General features: G+C 51.3%; 1 protein-coding gene across 5 annotated transcripts in view; it reads right to left on the bottom strand.

Moving 5' to 3' along the window:
• The window catches only part of LOC119946490 (activating transcription factor 7 interacting protein), a 69,124-nt gene that overhangs the window by 12,500 nt on the left and 32,905 nt on the right, over window positions 1-23,719 (bottom strand). For 2 of the 5 annotated variants that reach the window (XM_038767826.1, XM_038767828.1), the window contains exons 2-4: window positions 7,633-8,699; window positions 3,211-3,291; window positions 2,002-2,147 (exon numbers count right to left, since the gene is read on the bottom strand). In XM_038767826.1, the coding sequence (XP_038623754.1) occupies window positions 2,002-2,147; window positions 3,211-3,291; window positions 7,633-8,692 (1,287 nt within the window). In that variant the 5' untranslated portion in view covers window positions 8,693-8,699. Of the gene's footprint in view, window positions 1-2,001; window positions 2,148-3,210; window positions 3,292-7,632; window positions 8,700-8,935; window positions 9,009-14,913; window positions 15,536-23,719 lie in introns of those variants that run through there. The other 3 variants (XM_038767823.1, XM_038767827.1, XM_038767825.1) reach the window with 3 other exon arrangements.

Raw genomic sequence — 23,719 nt, 5'->3', positions numbered from 1 at the left:
CGATGAGCCTTGGCCGCTCTGAATCCTGGGGCCTTTTTTCCCTTCCTGCTGCTCCTCAGAGAGAGATCCTCAGAGATCTCCCTCCCTCCCTCTAGATACAGAGCCAACTCTCCCAAGGCCTTCGGGAGCACCTCCTGCTTGCCCTCACCCAGTTCCTCTGCTTATCGGAGCCCTGAAGCTGCCCTCTGTCCTTCTGGCCAAGCTAGGCCTCTCCTACTTAGTACTGTACTAACTGCTTAGTACACAGCAGAGCACACAGTAAGCGTTCAATAAATACGACTGACTACTTGAATGGTCCAGTGAGAGAGAAGCTCTGGAGAACTGGCTCGCCCTGGCCCTCCCCACCGTCCGGGGAAAGCGAGGGTGAACAGGACCCAGCTATTCCTCACGCACGGAAGTTCAGCCCGTGCTGGAGGCCCAGCCCCATCCTTAACGCCAGGGCAGATACAATACAATCAGATGACCCTAACATTAAGATTTCTATCCTTTACGTACCCCACCTCCAGCCCCAAAGTACGCATGCCCACATCTGCCATTCCTTTTAATGTCTGTCTCCCCTATCTGGACTGTAAACTCCTTGTGGGCAGGGGACAGGTCTACCACCTGTGGTATACTGTGCTCTGCCCACAGAAAGCACTTGATAAATACCACTGATTGATGGGTTGACTGAGCTCAGACACCACCCTGATTCTTGCGGTCTAACCTAGTCATTGAAGGGGTCGGGGGGAAACAGATACTTTTTATTTCTGGATGAGCCTTCAGTGGCCTCCTTGTGTGTGGGAGAGATGGTGTCATTTAAAAGTTGCAGTGATCGTTGCTTCCCAAAACATTTCTCAACCTCCCACTCCTTTTGTGCGTGGGCCCGAGTGCATAAAACCAGGCCCGGCTTCTCAGTCACCTCGTGCACCCGCCCGCCTGGTGCAATGGTTCAGCTCCGCCCCTCATCGTCTGTGTGAACTTGGGCAAATCACTTCCCTTCTCTAGGCCTCAGCTTCCTCACCTGTATAATGGGGATTCAACACCCCGCCCCTGTGTGGGATGTAGGGACTGCGTCCCATCTTCTTCTATCTACCCCGGTGCTTAGAACTTACTGCATTTTCAGCACCAAATACCACAATAGTAATTATTACTATTATCATCATTATTAATGGCTCTGCCTGAAGGCGCTGTTGGGAACTTGTTTCATCCCTCCCCAGGGCTGGGACACGCTCCGGGAAGGACTGGAAACGCCCGGCTGCCAGCGAAGAGTTCCCAGCCTGACTTGCCTTATGTGCTAAGAACACCCTTCCTCTCCCAGACGCTACCTAAGCTTATAATAACAGAGTGGGGCTGGGCTTGGCTTTATGTTCAGAGATAAGGCAATCGATGGACGGGATAACCTACAGGCTCGTGTTAGGCCGAAAAACAAAACGTGACAGTTCCTTGTGTTTGTATAACGCTTTTCTCTTTCCCGAGGGCGTCTGTGTTACCAACTCATTCCGTCTGGGCGACATACCGGCGAAGGAAGGAGGGGTAGCATCGGCCCTGCTTTATTTACCACGAGGGGAGACAGAGACTCAGCGCGGGGAAGTGACTCGTCCAAGGTCATACAGCAGGCCAGAGGCTGCGCTGGGATTACAGGAGCCAGGTCACCCGTCGCCCGGCCCCGTGCTCTTTCCACTAGACCTGGCTGCCTATCTGTCTCCCTTCCCACCGCTTCCCTCTCTCTCTCTCCGCCGGCCTCTTTCTCAGGCCTAGCTAGCATTATTGACACGGGATGCTTGGTGGCTTTGAAGTGAGAGACGATTAAATCCCTGACCCCATCCCGAATTCCACCGTGGAAACCCCCGGCCCCCAACCTGGATTCTTGGCGACCTGGACCCTCCTTATTCCTCCCGAGGGATCGGGGCAAAGCCTTTCTTCTAAGAGGACTCGGAATATGAGAACTGGTTTAGGTGTCGGGGTTCCAGGGAGCAGGGGGTGGGGGGCTGCGGGGGGTGGCCCGGCTGGAATCGATTCTACCTTTTGCAGCTTCTGGTTAATGTCCTCTCTGGCGGTGATCTTGACTTGGAGTTCCGCCTCGTACTCTTCGCCCACGTAGCGACGGCGTTTCGAATGGATGCTGTCCATGTCCTCTGACTTGGACCGCTTTCTTCGCGACGCCTCGTCTGGAAGCACAAAGCACTGTGAGTGCTTTGGGGGCTCTCTCCCCCTACCCTTCCCCGACAGCAGCGGCCGAGAACCCCTGCCTCTGTGCCGTCGTCACCCCGGACGCAGACTCTGTCCCGATCTGGCCCTGAGCCCTTTGAAGAGATCATGGATTTGGGGGAAACCACTCCCCCAACCCCCTGCCCCACCTGAATCCCCTAATCTGTCAGTCTGCCCGCCGAGGCATGGGGGAGCTGGGCCCTGGCGCCCAAGAGGTTTCTGCTCGACCACTCGTGATGAGGTCACCCCAACTGTCAGCAAGAGCGCCGGGCTTGGGGGTCCGTTGGCGAGAACCAGGGAACCCTGGCTCGGTCTCTATGGGCCATTCCCAGAGCTGAGCCCGAGCCCTCCGTTCAACTTCACGGACAGCCGAGAGGGGACCGATCCCAGGCACGAGATTCCCAAGGCACCGGGAAAATGCCTCCGCCGTCAAACTCTCCCTCCCCAAACTCTGGGGTATCAAGGCTGTCAGCTTGCAAGGCCGGTTACGTCCCCTGGATTTTTAACCTCGGTTGTCCTGGCTGTGCTCTGAAAGCAGAGGGTCTAGTGATTCCCAACAGCTCAATTTCAAAGCAGAAACTTCACTTCAGCCTTGTGCCCTCTTCAGCCTTCCATCTCGTCCCTTTACTTTCCCAATCATTCCTTGGCTGTTTCACTTATCGCTGTCACACACTCTCTCTCTGTTTCTCTCTCTCTTTCCTGTGTCCCTTTCTGTATTCCTCTGCCCCCGCTCACAAACTCCCCCTTGGAGAGACTCCCAGGCCCCCAAATTGCAGAAACCCAACCCCCACATCCCTTTCTGATTCTTTGGCAAACCTGGGGCAGGAACCAATGGAAACAATCACCTGGGAAAAATCAAAGTTGCTTGAAGGAGAGTCTGTAACTCATCCCCTGAAAACACTTTGGGCTAGGCCTCGGGTGAGTTTGGGTCAGTGTCTACTAAGATCACACACAGACACAGACACACACAGACTTCAACAACCAATTTTGGTATCGTGAAATGAACGGCTGAAACCTCCGTACTTTTTTCAGGGGGTTTCTCATCTTCCTTGGGCTCCTCCTCTTCTTTGTCCTCTTTATCCTTTTCCTCACTCGCTGCTTCCTCTGTGAACAGAGAAGGAAGGCGTCAGGTTATGCCGGCAAGTGGGCCGCGACCGCTCTCAACCAGAAATGGGACTGGAAGGATCCAAGAGCCTGGCTAGCCGAGGGGGAATTCGGGGTCCTCTCCCACGAGTCGTGAGGTCAAGGACAACTGAATTGACGCCTGGCTTTTCTCTTGCGATCCAATCCCGTTGCGAAACCTCGAGTTGCCCCCTTCTTTTACAGACGTGGCCACAGAGACACAACCATTGTCAAGCACTCAGAGTCAGCTCTGAACTGCGGCTAGTGCCACTGGAAAAAAAAAAACAAGCTAGTCATAACAGCTGTGCTTTCCCATAACATACGACGAATCCAACTGCCTGGTCAAAGATTGGGGATCGGGGGGTGAGGTGGCAGTGACGTTGGAGGGGGACAGCAGTGTCAGGGAAAGGGAGAGTGGAGCGGGGGATACCGAACGGGGTGGGTCGAGGCGGCGGAGACGGATAGCAGAGGTGCTGAAGAGCGATGGCGGGGACAGAAGAGGGAGGACCCACAGTTTGGGGAGGAACACATCTTTAAATTATATTACTTAAATTACAAACTATAAATGATTTATTCATATTAATGTCTGTCTTCCCCTCAAGACTGTAAGTTCTTTATGGGCAGGGAACGTGTCCACTAATTCTGCCGAATGGTACTCTCCCAAGTGCTTAGTACAGTGCTCTGCACATAGTAAATGCTCAAAAAATACCGATGGCTGAGCGATAGGAGCAGTAGCGTGGAGGCACCCCTGGCCTATCCCCAGCCCTCCAGCTTAATCGGGGAAGAGTCCAGGCTCTCCGGCCAGTCACCCCCAAAGTCTTCTAGATGTCAAAAGCCCAACTGGCGCTACAAAAGACCCTGTGAGGAAGCCCCTGGATCTGATCGCTTATGTGCATTAAACCTCCTGGGAGGAATGAGTGGAGTGCTCAGGATACCGTGGGGGACTTGACTTGAACAAATGGGGCAAGGAGGAAAGGAGACTTCAAGTGCATTGCGACCCTCACCATCAGCTTCCAGAAGAAAGGCAGGGAAGCTCATTGGGGGAAGGATGGGAAATGCCTCCTCGTTGGGAGAGGGGTGACAGCTGCCAGCACTTGCCAAAGATAGACGAAGAAGTAGAAAACTGGTGTAGACTGTCGTCCTCAAGACTGTACGTCCATTACGGGTGGGAAGCGTGTCTGTTAATTCTGTTGTACTGGACTCTCCCAAACGCTTACTACAGTGCTCTGCATATAGGAAGTGCTCAATAAATACCACTGATGGATCGCTAGAAGCCCGGCTGCCCCTGTGTGCGCCAGAGATGCACCCCTGATGGGGAAGAGGTTGGGGGGAGACGCTGCGGCCTTGGGCCTCGGACAGAGCCTGTCCTCTGTTGTGCGGTCATGCTTGCTGGTTCAAGCAGGCCTTCCCCTGGCCTTGTGATCCTGCCGCCGAGAGCCACCTGATGGACCGTCACCGGGCTGGTCGGTCCGTCCCGGTCGTGAGCTGAGACGCAGCCTCGTCTGAGGATCCTTTTCGCTGTTTCCTAAAGACGCTCGGCCCCCTCTCTTTGCTCTTCGGTCTTACCATTTATGCTAACTCAGCCAGCAGTTGTTTGAGAATGGTCGTGTGAGAATGACCGGCTCGCAGTCATAAAGCAGTGGTCCAGGTGCCCTCTTGGTGCCCGTTCTCCTCACGGACCCCACCCGGGGAAGCTGAGGCGACGTTGAGCGACGGCGCCGGGGCCAAGACACCGACCCGGGGCCAGGGCAGTGATAACCCAATTTCAGAGAGAGCCCGTCTGTTGGCCACTGTCTGGTCTCTGTAGCCTGCAAGCTCCTTGTGGGCAGGGATCGCATCGCCCAACTCTGGGGAACTGGACTTTCTTAGTGCAGGGCTCTGCACAAGGGAAATTCTCAATAAATATCACCGAATCATCGTCACCAATGGAATTTACTGAGTGTTTACTATGTGCATAACACTATACTTAGCCCTTGGGAGAGTGAAATACAAGAGAGTTGGCAGACACATTCCCTGCCCACAGTGAGCTTACAGCCTACGAGGGGACAGAAGTTGACATACACTGACTTGACTGGCACGGCTGCAGCACGACCACAGGATATCCAACCCAAGATGGAATCGGGATTATGGCATCCCCTGGGCAAACAAATATTGGGGCCTGGTGGAAACAGTGTGGGCCTTGGAGTCAGAGGACCTGGGTTCTAATCCTGCCTCCCCCACTTGTCTCTTGTGTGAACTTGGGTAAGTCACTGAACTTACTCTGTGCCTCAGTCACCTCATCTTTAAAATGGGGACTAAGTCCACGAGCCCTGTGATTACCTTGTATCTACCCCAGTTTTGTACGGTGCCTGGCACATAGTAAGCTCTTATCAAATACTACTTAGGAGAACAAAAACAAAACAGGCCACCTTGGAAGTTCACTCTATCCAGATTATCTTTATCTATGTTTATATGTATATATATAAAATATATATATAAAGACACCCCCCCCCAACACACACACACACACATACACACACGTAAGACAGTAATAATAATGATGGAATTTATCAAGTGCTTACTACGAGCCGAGGGCCAGGATAGCCATAAGATAATCACACCGGACACGGGCCCTGTCCCACATGTGACTCACAGTATAAGAGGGTACTTTATAGCCATTTAAATGTATAATCCCATCTACCCACTCGAGCACTTGCAAATTTATTCACACCCACCCTCACATAAATGTTTATTCCATTATTTATTTTGCCCACTCTCAGCTGTGTGTGTGTGTGTGTATATATATAAATATATATTTATTTATTTATATTTACCTCCTCTGTTAGAGTGTAAACTCCTTGTGGGCAGGGAAGACTAGATTGTAGGCTCTTGAGGGCTGGAATTGGGTCTATCCACTCTATCAGGTAGTACTCTCCCAAGTGTTCGGTACAGTGCTTTTCCCATATTGAGGACTCGGTAAATATCACTGGTTGGTCGACTGGGGACATGGTGCTTCATTATCCTATACTTCTCAAGTGCACTTTGCCAAGGGGGAGCTCAATACATAGGACTGCTACTACAAAATGCAAATGGCGGAACTGGACTCAGCCCTTTTTTTCTTATGGTATTTGTTAAGTGCTGACTGTGTGCCAAGCACTGATCTAGGCACAGGGGAAATGCAGTTTAATCAGGTCCCTGTCCCACATGGGGCTCACAGTCTTAATCCCCATTTTACAGATGAGGGAACTGAGGCCCAGAGAAGCGAAGTGACTTGCCCAAGGCCACCCAGCAGGCAAGTAAGTGGTGGAGTGGGATTAGAACCCAAGTCCTTTTAACTCCCAGGCCCAGGCTCTATCCACTAGGCCACACTGCTGCACCCTAGTTAGTGCTCTGAATTAGCTCCATAAAAATAAGGTTAAGCAAAAGGAGAACTACATGAAGTATTATTTCATTTAGTCATGGGTTCAAATCCTGGCTCCGCCAACTGTCAGCTGTGTGAACTTGGGCAAGTCACTTCACTTCTCTGTGCCTCAGTTACCTCATCTGTAAAATAGGGATTAAGACTGAGCCCCATGTGGGACAACCCGATCACCTTGTATTCTCCCCAGCGCTTAGAACAGTGCTTTGCACATATTAAGCGCTTAAGAAATGTCATTATTATTATTATTATTTCTCATTGGAAATCATATGAAGTGCGTTAAGGGGATCCCCATGATCCAAAAAAAAATTAACCAATTAACACAACGCGGTGATACGACCAAAGAACAACAAATATATTATGCACCCACAAAGAGTATTGAATTCGATTCTGTAAGTTTATGTGAACATTTAACAATTATGTATTTCCTTTCACATCCTAGTTAGCCATCTTGTAGTACTGACAGTTCAAGGAAAAGACCCACTGCCAGTTCCCTGCCCACAAGGCGCTGTGCAACTGAAATGGGCTTTAGCCACTCTATTCAAGTCGGCCAAAACACTTCGGAAGAGCGGAAAGGAGGTGCCGGTCAGAGCAAACCCGGCAGCATTCTCTCGGAGTGAGAGAGCGCTGTAAGAAATGTTGGCATTAAGATTCAAAGACGCTATTGAGAAAGAGTACTAAAAGGAAGGCATTTCAACTGGGGTTGGCTAATTGTCGGCTTATTGTTATATTGTACTCTCCCAGGCGCCTACTACAGTGCTCTGCACACGGTAAGCGCTCAATAAATTCGATTGGATGAATGAGGCAACCAAAAATTTCAGGGGAAGACAAGACCTCCAGGCAGCCCGGGAAACAAATGGGAGGAAATGGTAACCCCCCACTCCGGTAAGGTTGAACCCTGCTCCCGTTCCCCAAAAGGGCCTGACCTGTGGGATTCGCCTCATCGGTCCCGGGCCCGTCCTCCTCGGCCTCCTTCTCGCCCGCGGGCTCCTCTTCGTCGGAGAGGACCAGGAAGGCTTCTTTGGGCAGGCTCTCGCTGGTGTCCTGTTTGGACGGCGAGCCCAGGGAGCTGTCCAGCCTGTCCTCCAGGCCCGAGGAGAGACTGGCCGCCTCCTCCATCTCCTCCTCCTCCTCCTCCGCCCCAGCCGCCGCCGTCCCCATCCCGGCAGGCAGGAGGGTCTCCTTCGTGAAGCAGGTCAGCTGGTCTTCCGCCGGAGCCAGCTTCTCCAAGATGGGGATGATTTCGTCCGTCTCCATGGGGTCGCCGTCCCCGTCCTGGCCGGGGCTGTCGCCTCGGTCGCTTCCGGGGGCGTCCCCTGGGGGTTCTGCGTCTGGGCGAGCCTCCACACTGCTCGAGATGACCTCCTCGCTCCCCGGGTGCTCGGTGTCCTTCTTTTCCACACCAGGGGCAGGGTCTGGGCAGATGGAGACGGGCTCACCGGGGGCCGGCGTTTCCTCCTCGGGCTCTGTGCCGCCGCCTGCTCCGTCCTCTCCTTCCGGTAGACCCCCGTCCTCTCCCGGGTCCGGCGTCTGGTTGCCGGTTGGCTCCCGGAAGCTGTCCTCCTTATGGTTGGCGAGCGGCGGGTCTTCGGACTTCGAGGCAGGGCCCTCCTCTTGTTCAGAGACTGCCTCGCTGGGAGGCGGCGATTCCGGTTTGACGACCGGGGCGGGGTCCGTCCTCTCGTCGGGGCCCTCCGGGTTCGGGGGGCTGGGGCTATCCGTGGAGTCCGTTCTCTCCTCCTCCGGTTCCGGGTCGTCGACGGCTATGCCGTTCACCTCCTCCCCGTCCTCGGTGCCGTCGGGGTGGCCCAGGGGGGAGTTTAAGTCCGAGTCGCCGTTCTCGTGCTTGCCGTTCAACAGCTTGGTGTCCGTTTTCAGGAACTCCTCTTTGACTTTGTACACGGCCTCCAGCTGCTGGCGGTCACTCGCTCGCATGGTCTTGCGGGCCTTAAACACTTTTTTCTGAGGCTCTTCGGCACTGTCCATCGTGAACCTGGGACGGGAAAGAGAGCTGAGTGAATACCCGAAGAAAGTGAAGCCAATTCAGCCCCGGTGGGGAAGTGGTTCCGGAACTTTTGGCTGGTGCAGTCTGGCAGGCCGTCAAGAACCTCCTCAGGCTCGGCGGCCCAACTAGGGATGGAGCCTGCACTTCTTACCGCCCCAGGGCTGCCTCGTCGGGTCACCGGGGCTGAGGGAGGCGCTACCGGCCAGCGCACGCGTGCAACTCACACTCCTGCTCTGACACGGGCCGGAGAGTCAGAAGGACGTGCTTCTAATCTTGGCTCCGCCACGAGTCCGCTGTGTGACCTTGGGAGAGTCACTTCACTTCTCTGTGCCCCAGCTCCCTCATCTGTAAAATGGAGATTAAGACCGTGAGCCCCACGTGGGACAGGGGCCGTGTCCAACCCAATTTGCCTGCATCCACCCCAGCACTTAGTACACTGTCTAGCATGTAGTAAGGTCTTAATTGCTATTATTACTACCATCATTATTATTATTATTATCTAAGAACAGAGCCTGCATTTCTTAACATCCAAAGGCTGCCCCCGGGGGCCACCAGGGGGCGCTACTGGGCAGTGAAACACAATGCAACTCACTCCCGCTCGAAGAAAACTAATCTGCCGCCCCCCATCTGACCCTCATCACCTCAATCAATCAACCAATTGTAATTATTGAGCACTTCCTATAAGCAGGGCACTGTACTGAGCGCTTGGCAGAGGACAATACAATCGAGTGGGTAGGCACAGCCCCTGCCCATAACGAGCTTACAGTCTAAAGGGAAGGCAGACATTAATATACAAAAATATAAACACATACAAAAGGAGGAGTGCCACGGAACTACGGCAGTCCAGTATTCCGGTTGGGCAGTCAGTCAATTGCATTTATTGAGCGCTTAATGTGGGCACACCACTATATTAAGCGCTTGGGAGGGTATAATATAATAGAAGAGATGCTACGGAGGGAAGGGCAGATCAGACTCCGGGTTTTCCGCAGGTCCCATTTTAGAAACGTCCTCCTCTTGCTCCAAACGGGAAAGGGGCGTGCCCTTCAAACTGTCTACCGGGCCAGGCTCACTGGGGAACTGTGACGCGCGGGTCTGCCCTGCCATATGCAGAAACAAAAACGACCTCCCCCTCCCCCCGGCACCCCAGAAAACCTACCCCGTCTTTGGGGTGAGGACTGAGAATGGACAAACCAGGGGCCAATCTTCCTGCGGACAAAATGGGCGTCCTGCAAAGTGGCAGGAATGGGCTTGGTGTAGGGACTTTGTACTTGTATTTTCACCCTTTATTCACCCCTCTCTCAACCCCACAACGCTCACGTCCACATCCGTCATTTCTATTAATGCCTGTCTCTCCCTGTAGACTCTAAGCTCTCTGTGGAAAGGGAACGTGTCCACCAATTCTGTTATTTTGGACTCTCCCAAGTGTTTAGTATAGTGCTCTGCACACTTTAAGGGCTCAATAAATACCATCGAATAATTACTTGACTGATTAGGGAAGAAGGGCAGCTTGTATGTGCCTGATGTCAGTTGAGATATGATGTCATTATGCTTCCTGGCCTGGCCTATTCTGCACTGTACGTTTTTGTTTTTTCCCTATGGTATTGGTTAAGTGCTTACTATCTGTCAGGCACTGTACTAAGCGCTGGGGTAGATACAAGCTAATCAAGTTGGATACAATCCATGTCCATTGGGTCTCAGTCTGAATCCCCATTTTACAGATGAGGTCACTGAGGCACAGAGGACGTGAAGTAACTTTCCCAAGATCACGCAGTAGAATAACGGCAGAGTTGGGGTTAGAACCCAAGTCCTTCTGATCCCCAGGCCCGGGCTCTATCCACTAGGCCACTCTGCTTCCTCACAACTCTTTGGGTTTTGCACAGCTCTACGGTGTTTCATCCAATTAAACAACAGTGACGATCATAAGAGTGGAAATTATTCTGCTACGGCGGCGGGTGGAACAATAAAGTAGGAATTGGATTCAGAAGACGTCAGTTGTGCCAATCTCTTGGAACCACTTAAACCACCCCACCCCGCCCCATAACGTCCCATTTTCCCACAACACGAGGTCCTTAGGCATCACAACTCCTGTGGGGTAGGAAAAATCTCTAAGGCTGTTAAAATTCCACCCCTGGAAACGAGGCCCGACAAAACAGATGTTACCTGACAAGACCTGACAGGCATGACTCTAATCCAACTACCCAAAAAGTCCCCCCTAAAGGGATATTAATAATAATAACATTTGTTAGGGCATTTACTAAATGTCAAGCACTGTTCTAAGTGCTGGGGTAGACACAAACTAATCAGGTTGGACACAGCCCCTGCCCCTCAGTGGGCTCCCATTCTTAATCCCCATTTCACAGATGAGGTCACTGAGGCACAGAGAAGTGAGGTGACCTGCCTGAGGGCCCAGAGCCGACAAGTGGCGGAGCTGGGATTAGAACCCAGGTCCTTCGGACTCCTGGGTTCTAGCCACCTTGGCCTTGGGACTTCAGTTCGGGGTGGTTCTGGTAATTGGCACGCAGCATGCGGGCAATAATGCCATCGGCTGACAGGCCGACAGACGGGTAACCAGATGCTTGCCCGGTGGGAAGGTGAGACGGGAGGGCAGGGGAGGAACGTCTGAACCCCCAGACAAAGGCTGATGTAAAGCACAGCGGTGACAGCTGAGACACAATGAGCTCCCCCCCCCCGCCCTCCTTCTCCCCACCCCCACCCCCTCACCACCCCCATCCAGGCCCGGAAACGGAGAACGGGCCTTCTGCACAACCAGTGATGAATCCCTGACGGCAGCAGCTTCTCACGCTCACGTCAAGAAGTGACCAATTAATCGAAGGTATCTATTAAGCATTTTTTGTATGCACGCATTGCGGGCGGGGAACGTTTCCGCCGACTCCCGAGTGCTAGGTCCCCAGTGCTCTACACATGCCATGGATGGTGATGATGCTCAGCATCGGATTACGTCCTTGGGAGAAGGCAGTTGGCAGACGCGATCCCTGCCCACAAGGAGCTGCCAGTCTACAGGGGAAGGCAGGCGATAAGATTCTGATTAGGGATACGGGAAACTGGAGAGGAGAAGCAGGGCCAGATGCTTGCAAGCGCCTTGCAGATTAAGTGAAGGGCTGTGCCATGGGTGGAGAGACTAAGATCAACTGTAATTTTTGTTGGTTTGATTTTAAGGATATCTGTTAAGCACTTACTATATGCCAGGCACTGTACTAAGCGCTGGGGTAGATACAAGCTGATCAGGTTGGATGCAGTCCCTGTTCCACGTGGGGCTCACAATTTTAATCCCCATTTTACAGATGAGGGAACTGAAGCCCGGAGAAGTGAAGTGACTTGCCCGACATCACACAGCAGACGAGTGGCGGAACTGGGATTAGAAACCAGGTCCTTCTGACTCCCAGGGCCGGGCTCTGTCCTGGCCAGGGGAAAATGTTTGTTAATTCTGTTGTGCTTTAGTCTCCTAAGTGCTTAATACAGTACCTCTGTACATAGTAAGTGCTCAGTAAAGACCGCTGATTGATTGATATGGTGAGCTTGCGGTTCTGCATGATGGCTCAGGACCACAGAATCCGTGGGGTCACTGAGGACACCACACGGGCCCCCGCGTCGCCCTGCTGAGCCGACAAGCAGAGCCTCCTGGGCAGAGGGTGGGACCACCCATCATCCCAATCTTGCAGAGGACAGAGGACCTGTCCAGATGTGAACCCATGGCCTCCTGCCTGGTTCTCGAGGAAGCTGGCGGGCGGATGCCCGTGGGCCAAACAGCGTTTCAGCCAACATCACAGGGGAGAGGGTGGGGACATGCACGTGGGCCTGCGATGAAGCATCGTGGCATGCCCAAGACACCGCCGTTTCCTTCCTCTAGAAGAAGGGTGGCGGCAGGCCCTCGGGTTGCCCCTTCTTGTCCTGCGATGGCTTGAGGAATCCCAGCCAGGGTCCTTCAGGCCTAGCTATTAAAAAACCATCATATCCCTGGTCTCCCAGAATCACCACCTTGACATTGAGGCCACAGATGCTACTCAGCAGATGTGAGCTGTGCGAAAGGATGGAGATCACCAGACAGACCTCCCCAAAGCTCTAGACACTGCCGTCAGAGCAAAGCTCAACCAGCTTCTTCCAGAAAGTTCACCCAGATCCAACCAAGCCATGCTGACACCTAAATCCCACCACTGTTCCTCACTTGGGCTTCTGTTTGGTCTAAAGCAGGAAGCCGTGCTGGCACTCCACTTTTTCAGCCTCCTTCAGGTCTTGCCAGTCTCCTTCTGGCAGTGTTCACTGCTGTTCTTTGTTTGGACCCTTCTGCTGCCTAGGTAGCAGAATCCAGGGACGGCTTGCACACCTTTGTCACAACTGAAAAATCTTTAGATGTGTGCTTGGGTTTTTTTTTCCCCCAGAGTAGGTTGTGGCCACCTTTGGTTTATCACTTTCGTAGACTGGTTCCCGACTCGGCAAAGCCATTAGTGACCGTCTGCGACTTCTTCTATGTGTGCTCCGGAGCCCAGTTGTTGGAGCTCCTGATGGATCGATTCCCAAACCTTCAGCCTTGGTTTATTCCTTTGGCGAGAGGGAATGGGCGGACCGAGACACCTTCAATGGAGACCCTCAGCCATACCACGGGGCGGCCTTAGGACGATGACGATGATGATGATGATGATGACGACGGCGGCCTCTGAGAAATGCTATTCCGTGCCAGGCACTGTGCTAAGCGGTGGGGCACATATAAGATAATCAATCAGACCCAGTCCCCATCCCACACGGGACTCACAGTCTAAAGGAAAGGGAGAACAGGGACTGAATCCCCATTTCACAGCTGATGAAACAAGCGCAGAGAAGTGAGGTGACGAGCCCATGGGCACACGACAGGTTAGTGGAGGAGCCGGCATTCGAACCCAGACCCTCTGCATCCCAGGCTCATGCCCTTTCCACTAGGCCTGGCTGCTTTCTCTGGCTCTCCTCAGGGCGACGAAACGTGCCTAGGGCTGCTTCAGAGAGGAGCCAGAACGCTCGGACTGACAATGCTTTCCTCGACTCTGCAGAGGAGAGAGGAAGGGAGGGAGGGAAGGAGGGAGGGAAGAGAGATGGGTGGGGGTGGGAGGGAGTCGGCGAGCGGCTGCAGCAGAGCCAGGACCAGAACCTGCGGATGCTCCGTCTCCTCTGCTTCCGGGCCCTGGCCCAGGGAGTGGAGACGGGCTCCTAAAGCCCCTTCAAGATCCAGAGCGTGGCTAGCAGCAGAGACAGCATTTACTGAGCTGCCACTGGGTGCACCTCCGCCTTACTGAACGCTCGGCAGGGCAAAACAAAGGGACGTGCTTCCTGCCCACAGACAACTTACTCTCTAATGCACGAGCGCAGCTTCCATTTGGAATCTGAGAGCATCTCAATGACACATTTCTCATTTGAGAACACAGGGATCTCTTTGCCTTGTGCTTAAGATCTTCTTTTGTGAAGCTGGACTTACTTTCCAGCAAAGTTTAATCTGAATTTGCCTACGATCAATCAATCGATCCTATTTTGAGCGCACACTGTATGAACGGCACTGTACTAAGCGCTCAGGAAAGTACAACACAACATTTCGGCAGACACATTCCCTGCCCACAACGGGCTTACAGTCTAGAGGGAAATTAGTACAACTCCTGGTTTTGGAATGCTTGGTCTTACTGCATGTTTACTCTTACAGCATGAGTGCAAATGTATGTATCACCTTCCTACAAAGCGCACATGCAACTTAACAGAACAATGCTGTCGTAACCCCCCGGAACAGCCAAAGAGAAAACTCCCACTCAACGTCTACCATGATTTTGGAATTTCAAACACACACCTCAGTTAATTCACAGTTAGAAAATGTTCTGACCTCCCTCACTTAATAGCTTCGATCCAAAGATTTCGATTAATAACGCGGGCGGCCCAGAACACAGACAAATGAAGGAAAAAAGCATCATGGACTAACACCACATGTTTTCATTAGAGGGAAGTTACCCAAAAAAGCCACCCCAATATCTGGCAGGTAGCCACGGTGAACAGGCCAGAGAACAGCCTTATCGGATCCCCGAGCAAATACGCGTGCATTATTACCCTTCGGACGGTTCAGTCGATTACTGCACACGTTGAATGTGGCCAAAACCAAACTGGAAAATACACGGCGGGATTCGGGGGCCGGGCAAGCCGGGGGGAGGGGGTGTTCAGGGTGGGGGGCACCTACCTCACTGGAAAACGTCCCGTCTCTCTGGCCAGCACTGAGGCGATGAAAGATTCTTCGGGGGGAGTGAGCAGAGACCAGCCCACCATCCATCACCTGCCATGCTCGCCCACCGTTTGCGAATCAAAGAATCAACTACCGTCTCTCGCCACTAGGGGGCACACTGCAGCTAAGTACCAGTTTTTCCCGGGGAATGAATTTAATAAGGAAGGAGAGATGGGAAGCAAGGAACGCGAATTAGGCGAAGGATCAGGACGGGAGATTTGACTGCATCGGTGGCAAGCCAATCAGCCATCTTACTCTGGAAGTGTAACATTGCAGCGGGGGAAAGTATGTGCAGAAAGGTCAGGGGTCGGTGGCCTGCAGGCTTTCGGAGGTGGAACTGGAAACAAAATGTCGCATTAGAAAACCTTTCTCTTTCTTTCTTTTTTTTTGTGGGTGGAAATGGCAGATTCCATGCCTAGGTGTCCTTGCTGCCAGGTTTAGTTAAGTTTCCCCCGATGACCATTTCAAGGCCTTGCTTGAGGAAAAAGAACCATGTCCCTCGTTCGGACCGCATGGCTACCTTGAAAGGCATCCGTCAACTGGGATTTTCCTTTAGGAAAATCCATGTTTTATCAACTTGAAACTCTTTTTTTCCACCCCAAAACTGATGCACTTCACATAGCTCTCAAAAAAGCCATTTGCTAGAACGCTCTCCCGGCCGTTTTCTCATTCGGGCAGAAAATCTGTCGTAACTCTGCAGAAATTACCGGCCAAAAATACACTCCTCACAAAACGGATTTCCACAACATTGCAAGGTTTTTCCTCCCTACTTAGATATTCTCTGAAAAGCAGCGTTTGAGGAATAAAACCAAATTCTGCCAACTGTGTCGAACAAAAGCCAAGCGACTTCTTCCTCCTCAGCCAATTAGCATGCTTCCTTCCGCCCTTTTCTCTGCAGCAGAGAGATCGCCCCTTGGAAACAAAGGGAAGTCTTAGGTTAGCTGCAATGGCTTATCCTATAATCTGCCGGCTCCAAAAGGCACCAATCAGCACGAGGGCCTGCTTCTAGAAGTAGCCAATCGGCAGCCGGCTTTCTGAAATCTGCCTGGCAACAGCGGAGAAAAAGAGAGGGAGAGAGAGAAAGAGAGAAAGAGAGAGACACACATACACACACATACACACAAGCGTCGGGGAAAACACAGTTTAAAAAACGCTTGGCTTTGAGCAACGCCGCCCGCCAGTTGCTTGCGCGGTATAAATAATCTAGAACGCAGTTTACAGGTCGTTCTGCTACTGCACGAGCAGCGTTCATTTGTCGAGCTGCAAGACGGTTGTTTCTACGGCCCTGTTGGCTAACCGGATGGCCTTCCATTTTTCCAGAGGGGTGGAATTCGCTAGCGTGGTTCTAGGCGATGACTTGCAATTTGCCAGATGCTGCCGTTGTACGGCTGAGAATTAGCCAGCGTGCCTTAGGTTCACACGTCTCCTCGAACAAAGACCGTCCCCAAACCCCCTTACACCCCTCTGTCCTCATGACACTGAGTCTAAGCGTTAAGTCGGGGTTAACATTTTAGGGCCGGCAAAGACACTTAAATGGTAAAACCACCGTTTACTGCTATACCATTTCAGGATCGTCTGCGTCGCGCCTGGATTTTTAAACCGTTCTCTTTTTTTGGTGTCGTCAATTAATCAAACGACGCTTTAAGGTTTGCAATTTGCCCCCGATCCTCCCCACCTCCCCGGCAAAATTAATCGGAATTGATTTGGAGGCAGCCGCTGTTGTATCCTGAGTGTTTTTGCTGCCTTTCTCCCGTGCCAGGTTCCCGAAAGGTCCCGTCCATTCTCCCGCACGCCCGTTCTGAGCTAAAAATAACGTCGGTTTTGCTTCAGCAAACAACGACGTCACTCCGTTTTCGAGGACAAAACAGGAAGTTAACTCTGCTACGCGACCGCTCCGGTAGAAAAAAATGTCAGAGAAGTATTAGAGATCTTTTCATCGCCTCTGCCCCTCCTCGCTCCTGGCTTTCCGATCGGGTAATTTGTAGACTTTCTGAAAAAGAGCGGAGGCCTGCCAAAGCGAGCTGCCGCTGGCTACCGGAGTAGAGGGGCCTGACGACCAATCAGAGGCTCCTCCTGCGGACTCTGCTCAGCAACAGGGGAAGCTTCGCCTGAGGGTGGGGGTGGGACCCAGGATCCCCATCGATCGACTGATCCGGTCGACCCCTCTGGGGCCCGGGCGGAAGGACCTGGTGGGGGTGGGGGCCAGAGAGCCGTTTACGAAGCCAAACAGGAAGGGTGGGGTCACAAGCGCGTTGAGGGCTGGCTGGGAAACTCACCACCTGACAAAAACCATACGCTCGCAGTTAAAAAAATACCCCTTTGACACCCCAAAAAGATGGTGAGTTGACAACAAACGTCCTCCTACTTCAACTATTAAGGTCACACGGCGAATTGACAACAAATACCCTCCTACTTCTGCTATTAAGGTCACATCTCCTCCAGGAGGTCTTCCCGATTAAGCCCTCTTTTCCCCGGCTTGCTCCCCCTTCTGCGTCATCGATGCATTTGGTTCTGCAACCTTTGGACATTTGACATTCGCCCCACCCTCATCCCCAAAGCACTTATGCACAGATCTTTAAACTGTATATTGTAAGTTATTTATTCATATTAACATCTGTCTCTCTCTCTAGACTGTAAGCTCATTATGGGCAAGGAATGTGTCTGCTAATTCTGTTACATCATACTCTCCCAGGGGCTTAGCAGAGTGCTTTACACCGGGTAAGTGATTGATAGATATTAAGGAGAATAAATGCAACCAGACTGTCAGCTCCTCAAGGGCAAGGACTGTGTCTACCAACTCTATTGGACTGTCCTCTCCTAAGCATTCAGTACAGTACTCTGCCCACAATAAGTGTTCAGTAACTGCCACAATTGGAGGATTGCTCCAAAGCTTCCATTTTAATCACCGGATTCTGAGATCCTCCCCTGCCCCCCCAACTCGGTCTTCGGTTAAGGAACCGGGCCTTGAACAAAGCGTGGCAACCTGGCTACTTCTGCCCTCCTTCATCGTTTTGAGTCCTCGGAGAGAGAAAGTCACAAGTCTGACCACACTCATCTTCCCTTATCTCACTGGCTGGCCAATTCCAGCTCCGCAGCTGTCTTCTGGGGCATTTTTTTCTTTTCTACCATAAAAATATTGGTTCTCTTACATATATTTGTACTGTCAGGTCTGTGAGATGGGTCACTCTCTCCTGCAGTATGCCTTTGACGCTTTCACTGCATTTTCCACTTAATGTTTACCCCAAACATTCAAATTTGAAAATATTACCAATCTTCCCCTCTTAGACTCTAAGCTCCACATGGGACTTACCTGACCTGATGATCTTGTATCCACCCCAGGACTGAGCACAGAGCATGGCACATAGTAAGCACTTAAGTGCCACAATTATTGTAATTATTAACTAACCACTGAAGGTAACTAGCTAATCCTCAGTCAGGGGAGTCCAAATATATTCCAGAGGATAAGAAAAACACTGATTGGGTGTGGGGTAGACTGATAAAAAATAAAATAAAATAAAAATTGCACACGATTGATACGTAATGGGGGAGTTTAACCATGTCGCTGCATTGAGAAGTTAGTGAAGTACGCAACACTTCTACACCTCGATCAGTCACATGTAAATAATCTAACTCCCAATCTACATAATGATTATGAGGCAATGCCAACCGGGATCTTAAATGTTGGGGAATTTGGTTCATTTCACCAAGAGTCAGTATTTCTGTACTCTTTTCTTGTTTCGGGGGAAATAACAGGAGCAGGACTGGGAAAAAAAAATCACCTCCCTGATTTGTGCCTACATTTGCCTCAGACACCTCAAGGAGCCAGGGGAATCATTCCACGGTACTCTCCCAAGTACTTAGTACAATGTTCAGCACGCAAGAAGTTCCCCATATTCACCCATGGCTGACTGATTGATCCTTCTGGGCTTGCATGATTTCAGTTCCACAAGCCAGTCACTCGCCCTGCCTGGTGGATGAAGCACAGATCTGGGGAGTCCAGGGGCCTGGGTCGGCGGCCCCAATGGGCCTCCGGCCGGCTGCGAAACCTTGAATGGGTCACTTAATCTCTCTGGGCCTATTTACTCGTCTGTGAAGTCGGCTGCTCTGGGTTCCTCTCAGACCATGGGGCCCGAGTAAGATGGAGACTGAGCCTTGCAGCTACCCTGGCTTCCCTTTATAAGAAGATTCTTGTTTTGGAGTGGTTTTTTGTTGTTTTCCTTCTTGTTTTTTTTTTTTTTGGCTTGGTTGATTAAAAACACACTCCCGTGTGACATTTTAGACCCAAGATGGCCAAGAGGCAGCAGGGCGCTGAGGCCTCAGCTATTTTCATGGGCGCCTCCCGCTCTTCTGCCACCCTTTTCGCTTTGACTGTCACAGGTAGCCGTGGCCTGGAATCAAAATATCCGTCCTCTGACTCACCAACCTTACCCTCGCTCGCTCGCTGCACTCCCCGACTGCCTCGGCTCTGGCTGTCTTCCTGTCCCTTCCACCAATGAGAAGGCGGGTCGGGGCGGGCCTAAAGGGACCACTTCCCCAGAGCTGCGCACGACAGCTCTGATTACCACCGGCTCACCAAGCCCCTGGTGTCCCAAAACCACGTGGTCCCCCAGGTGTGAAAAACTTCCTCTTCCAGAAAACCACTAGAGAGGGTTTGTTGGGTTATTTTTTTTACATCGACAATAGCTTAGTTACTTGAAAAATCCTAGGTTCCTCAGGGTAGGACCACCACCACCACGGCTACGTTGCTTTCACTACTTCCGCGGTTACTGCTACTTTTGCTGCTCCTCCTGCTGCCACTTCTACTGCAGCTGCTGCTATTTCTGCCGCTGCTGCTGCTTCGACTTCCGCTGCTACTTCCGCCGCTACTGCTACTACCGCTCCTTGTGTCCTGCTGTCACTGCCACTAGACTGATGGGAGCACTCCCCGCCCCCAGCCCGCTGACCCGCAGCCAGACTGAGCCGTTCATTTACTTCGGGGGGCCCTCGAAATCACACATTTGTCTCTGCTTCCTTAGCAGCACAAGGAGCAAAGCTAAAACGTGACATTCAGGGAGAGTGGGGTGGAGAGGAGGCACTTTTCTTGAATTAAAACCAGCAGTGGTTCCTGATTATAAGCCTAGTTCTTGAACTGAAGACCTGCATGTGAGTATAGTCAGATCCTCAAAAAAAAAAAAATACAGACATTTCATTTAACTGTATTTCACAGGTCTGAAAACACACCTTCTGACACTCGGGGTCCTGCCGTCGAAGTGCCAGAAGGCTCAGGGTCGACTGAATAACATACTCTCATTTACTCTGTCGTAAACCGAGCCTCGAGTGGAAGAAAAGGAAACACGATTTTACCAATAAAATATTACACTCTGGCATCCAATCTCTCTGTGGGTTAAAATTTGCGGCAAAGCCATTAATAGCAACAACAACAATAGTGGTATTTGTTAAGCCCTTACTTATGCCAAGCACTGCTCTAAGCGCTAAGGGTAGATGCGTGATAATCACCATGGCTACGGTCCACCCAGGGGACTCACATTCCACTCAAACTTTTAACCCCTCGCTACTCTGGCTTCGCTTACTAAACCTTCTGACATCATGACGACAACGGCTCTGAGGTCACTGGCCGAACAGAAAGAGAGAAGCAATGCAATCGGATTGGCGGCAAAGCTGTGACCCAAGATCAATCAACCCATTTAAATTCTTGAGCGCTTACTGTAAGGGCACTGTACTAAGCGCTTGGTAGAGTAGGACAGAACAACAGAAGAGATGCATTCCCTGCCCACAACGAGCTTGCACCCGCTGGATTCAGGACAATTTTTCAAATGAGAAGGACTAAGGTTCTCTTTCGGGCATCTGTCAAGAATTTACCTCTTGCCAATTCCCTGAATGGTTTCACAGCTAAAACTAGCCTGCTGCTCCCATAGGATATCTCGAGGCTCCTCCGGGGGAGATCGGCTTCCAATTTAAGAAAGATGCGATGCATTTTTCCTCCCCCAACTCACACCCTGCACTTCTTCACGTCAGGGGGCTGCCTCGAGGGAGGTCGCCCCTAAATCTACCACATCAGCCCCAGGGGGTGCTTCTGTAGACTCAAAATGGTTTTCATCTCCAGTTGTGAAAAACCTATATGTTTTTCTAAATTTTTTTTTTTGGGGGGGGGGCAGGGAATCTTTTCATTTTTGATGTTCTATCGCATAACGACGGAAGGCTTCGTAAATAGGATAAAACCTACCCCACAGGGAGCCCCTTCGGCCATCTTATCGGCTCTCTCGGCAACAGAGGCTCGACTAGTTGGAGGCCGGAGCCCTGCCTGAAGAAATGCACAGTCTCTCTGGTTGGCTGCTGGCAGCCGGCGAGGATACCAATCGGAGTCGCCGGAGGCAGGGGCGGCCCTAGGGGGAGCAAGGAAATGGAAAATTCTGCCTAGCAACGGGCTAAATATAGATTGGGGGTGGGGGGGTGGGGGGAGCCTGGAGCCTATACGAAGGGCGTGCCAGACACAGAGACAGAGAGAGACAGAGAGACAGAGAGAGGGACCCCACACCCACCCACCGCTGTTCCGTCTTGAAAAAACGATCCACAGTCCTCTCGGCTGGACGGTGGTCCCCGGGTAATAATATAATTACTGGTGTTATTTTGCCCCCCGACGGGGTAGGCGGTAGCGATTACACTCAAGTACCACCTTTCGTTCTCTCCGTCGTATCTGTCGAACGTGTGCAGGGCACTGTACTAAGCGCTTGCGAGAGGACGATGTAACAATAAACAGAAACATTCCCTGCCCACCGAGGGCTTACAGTCTAGACGAGACCTCCCTGGGTTGTCTTAAAAACCACCACCCTACTCTCTGTACATCAACGTTAGCCTAGTGGAAAGAGACCGGGCCTGGGAGTCAAAAGACATGGGTTCCAATCCTGCCTCTGCTACACGTCTGCTGTGTGACCTGGGGCAAGTCACTTCCCCTCTCTGGGCCACATCTCCCTCATCTGTAAAATGGGGATTAAGACTGTGAGCCCCATGTGGGACAGGGACTGTGCCCAACCTGAATACCTTGTATCTACCACAGTGGTTAGCACGGAGTAAGATCTTAACGAACACCATAATTACTATTCATCTATAATCTATAGATATAGCTATTCATCTATCTATAGGGGTGTGTGTGTGTGAGTGTGTGTGTATTTCTATATATTATGGTATTTGTTAGGTGCTTACTATGTTTCAGAAACTCTTCTAAGCCCCAGGGAAGTAACAGGTTAATTAGGTTGGACACAATCCCTGGACTGCATGGAGCTCACAGTCCAAGTAGGAGGGAAGAATGGGTATTTAATCCCCCGTTTTTTTTAACAGTTGAGGGAACTTGAGGCACAGAGACGTGAAATGACTTGCCTGAGGTCACACAGCAGGCAACTGGCGAAGCTGGGATTAGAACTCAGGTCCTCTGACTTCCCAGGGCTCTATCAACTAGGCCAAGCTGCCTCTCTCTTTGGTAACCAAATGGGGACTGGCCCCTGGAAGGATTCTCATATTATTTTCTTGAGGGGTGTGTGTTTGAGGCGAGCAGAGTTAAAATGGAGACATTGAGTTAAAATGGAGTTAAAAGGAGGGGCTCCTTTCCTTAAGATTCAGAACATTGTTATGAGAATTAAGACGGAGGGTTGGGAGTATAAAGGGAGGCTACTGCATACCTACATAAAATTCTCTTATTCATCTGCAATCACTTTGCCCTAACACATCAACCTATCAATGGTATTTATTGAGCGCTCTCAGGAAGCAACAGGCACAGTGGAGACAGCGTGAGCCCGGGAGTCAGAAGGTCGTGGGTTCTAATCCCAGCTCCGCCACTTGTCTGCTCTGTGGCTTTGGGCAAGTCACTTCACTTCTCTGTGCCTCAGTTACCTCATCTGTAAAATGGGGATTAAGACTACAAGCCCCGCGCAGGACGGAGACTGGGTCCAACCCCAATTGCTTGTATTCATCCCAGGGATTAGCACAGTGCCTGGCACGTAGTAAGCACTTAATAAATACCACAATTATTATTATTATGCACACAGCACTGGACTAAGCATTTGGGAAAATGCAAAACAACACACTTGGCAGACATGTTCCCTGCCCACAACAAGCTTACAGTCTAGAAGATATACATAGATATAGAAAATCCTCTGGATTACCACTGTGCAATTTCTCCCATGAAAATCTGAATTGTACTTTCCAAGCGCTTAGTACAGTGCTCTGCACACAGTAAGCACTCAATAAATACAATTGAATGAATGAATGAATGAATGAATTACAGTGACCACTTGGCTTAAATGAACCAGTCGAGATTTCCACTTCAAATAATATTAAGTTTTTTTCTCTAAATTTAAATGAGCTACAGCTTGGAAATAAATAGGTGGGGGGAGGAAGGGACAGTCATCCTAGAGCTTCAGTTGATCCATCACTGGTATTTACTGAGCACTTACTGTGTGCGGAACACTGTACTAAGCGCTGGAAAAGTTCAGTGCAATAGAGGAGGCAGACCTGTTCCCTGCCCACAAAAAGCTTACAGTCTACAGCGGGAGACGGATGCTAAAAATAAATACAGGTCGGAGAAGGAGTACAGCATACAGATACGCTCAACTGGAGGCTGGGCTATCAAAACTGCAAAAGATGTTTGTTCTGACCAGGACCGGACCTAGAGTTGACACTGCTTTGCGTGCCTGGTTAAATCGACCATTCGACTGCTTAGACGGGAAGTCGTGGTCGGGATTCCAACACTGGCTTTCACAACCCAGTGACT

This window comes from Tachyglossus aculeatus, chromosome 27 (assembly GCF_015852505.1).
Source record: "Tachyglossus aculeatus isolate mTacAcu1 chromosome 27, mTacAcu1.pri, whole genome shotgun sequence".
NCBI classification, from domain to species: domain Eukaryota; kingdom Metazoa; phylum Chordata; class Mammalia; order Monotremata; family Tachyglossidae; genus Tachyglossus; species Tachyglossus aculeatus.
Note: the sequence above shows the minus strand (reverse complement) of the source record. Positions and strands in the feature narration are given on the sequence as shown.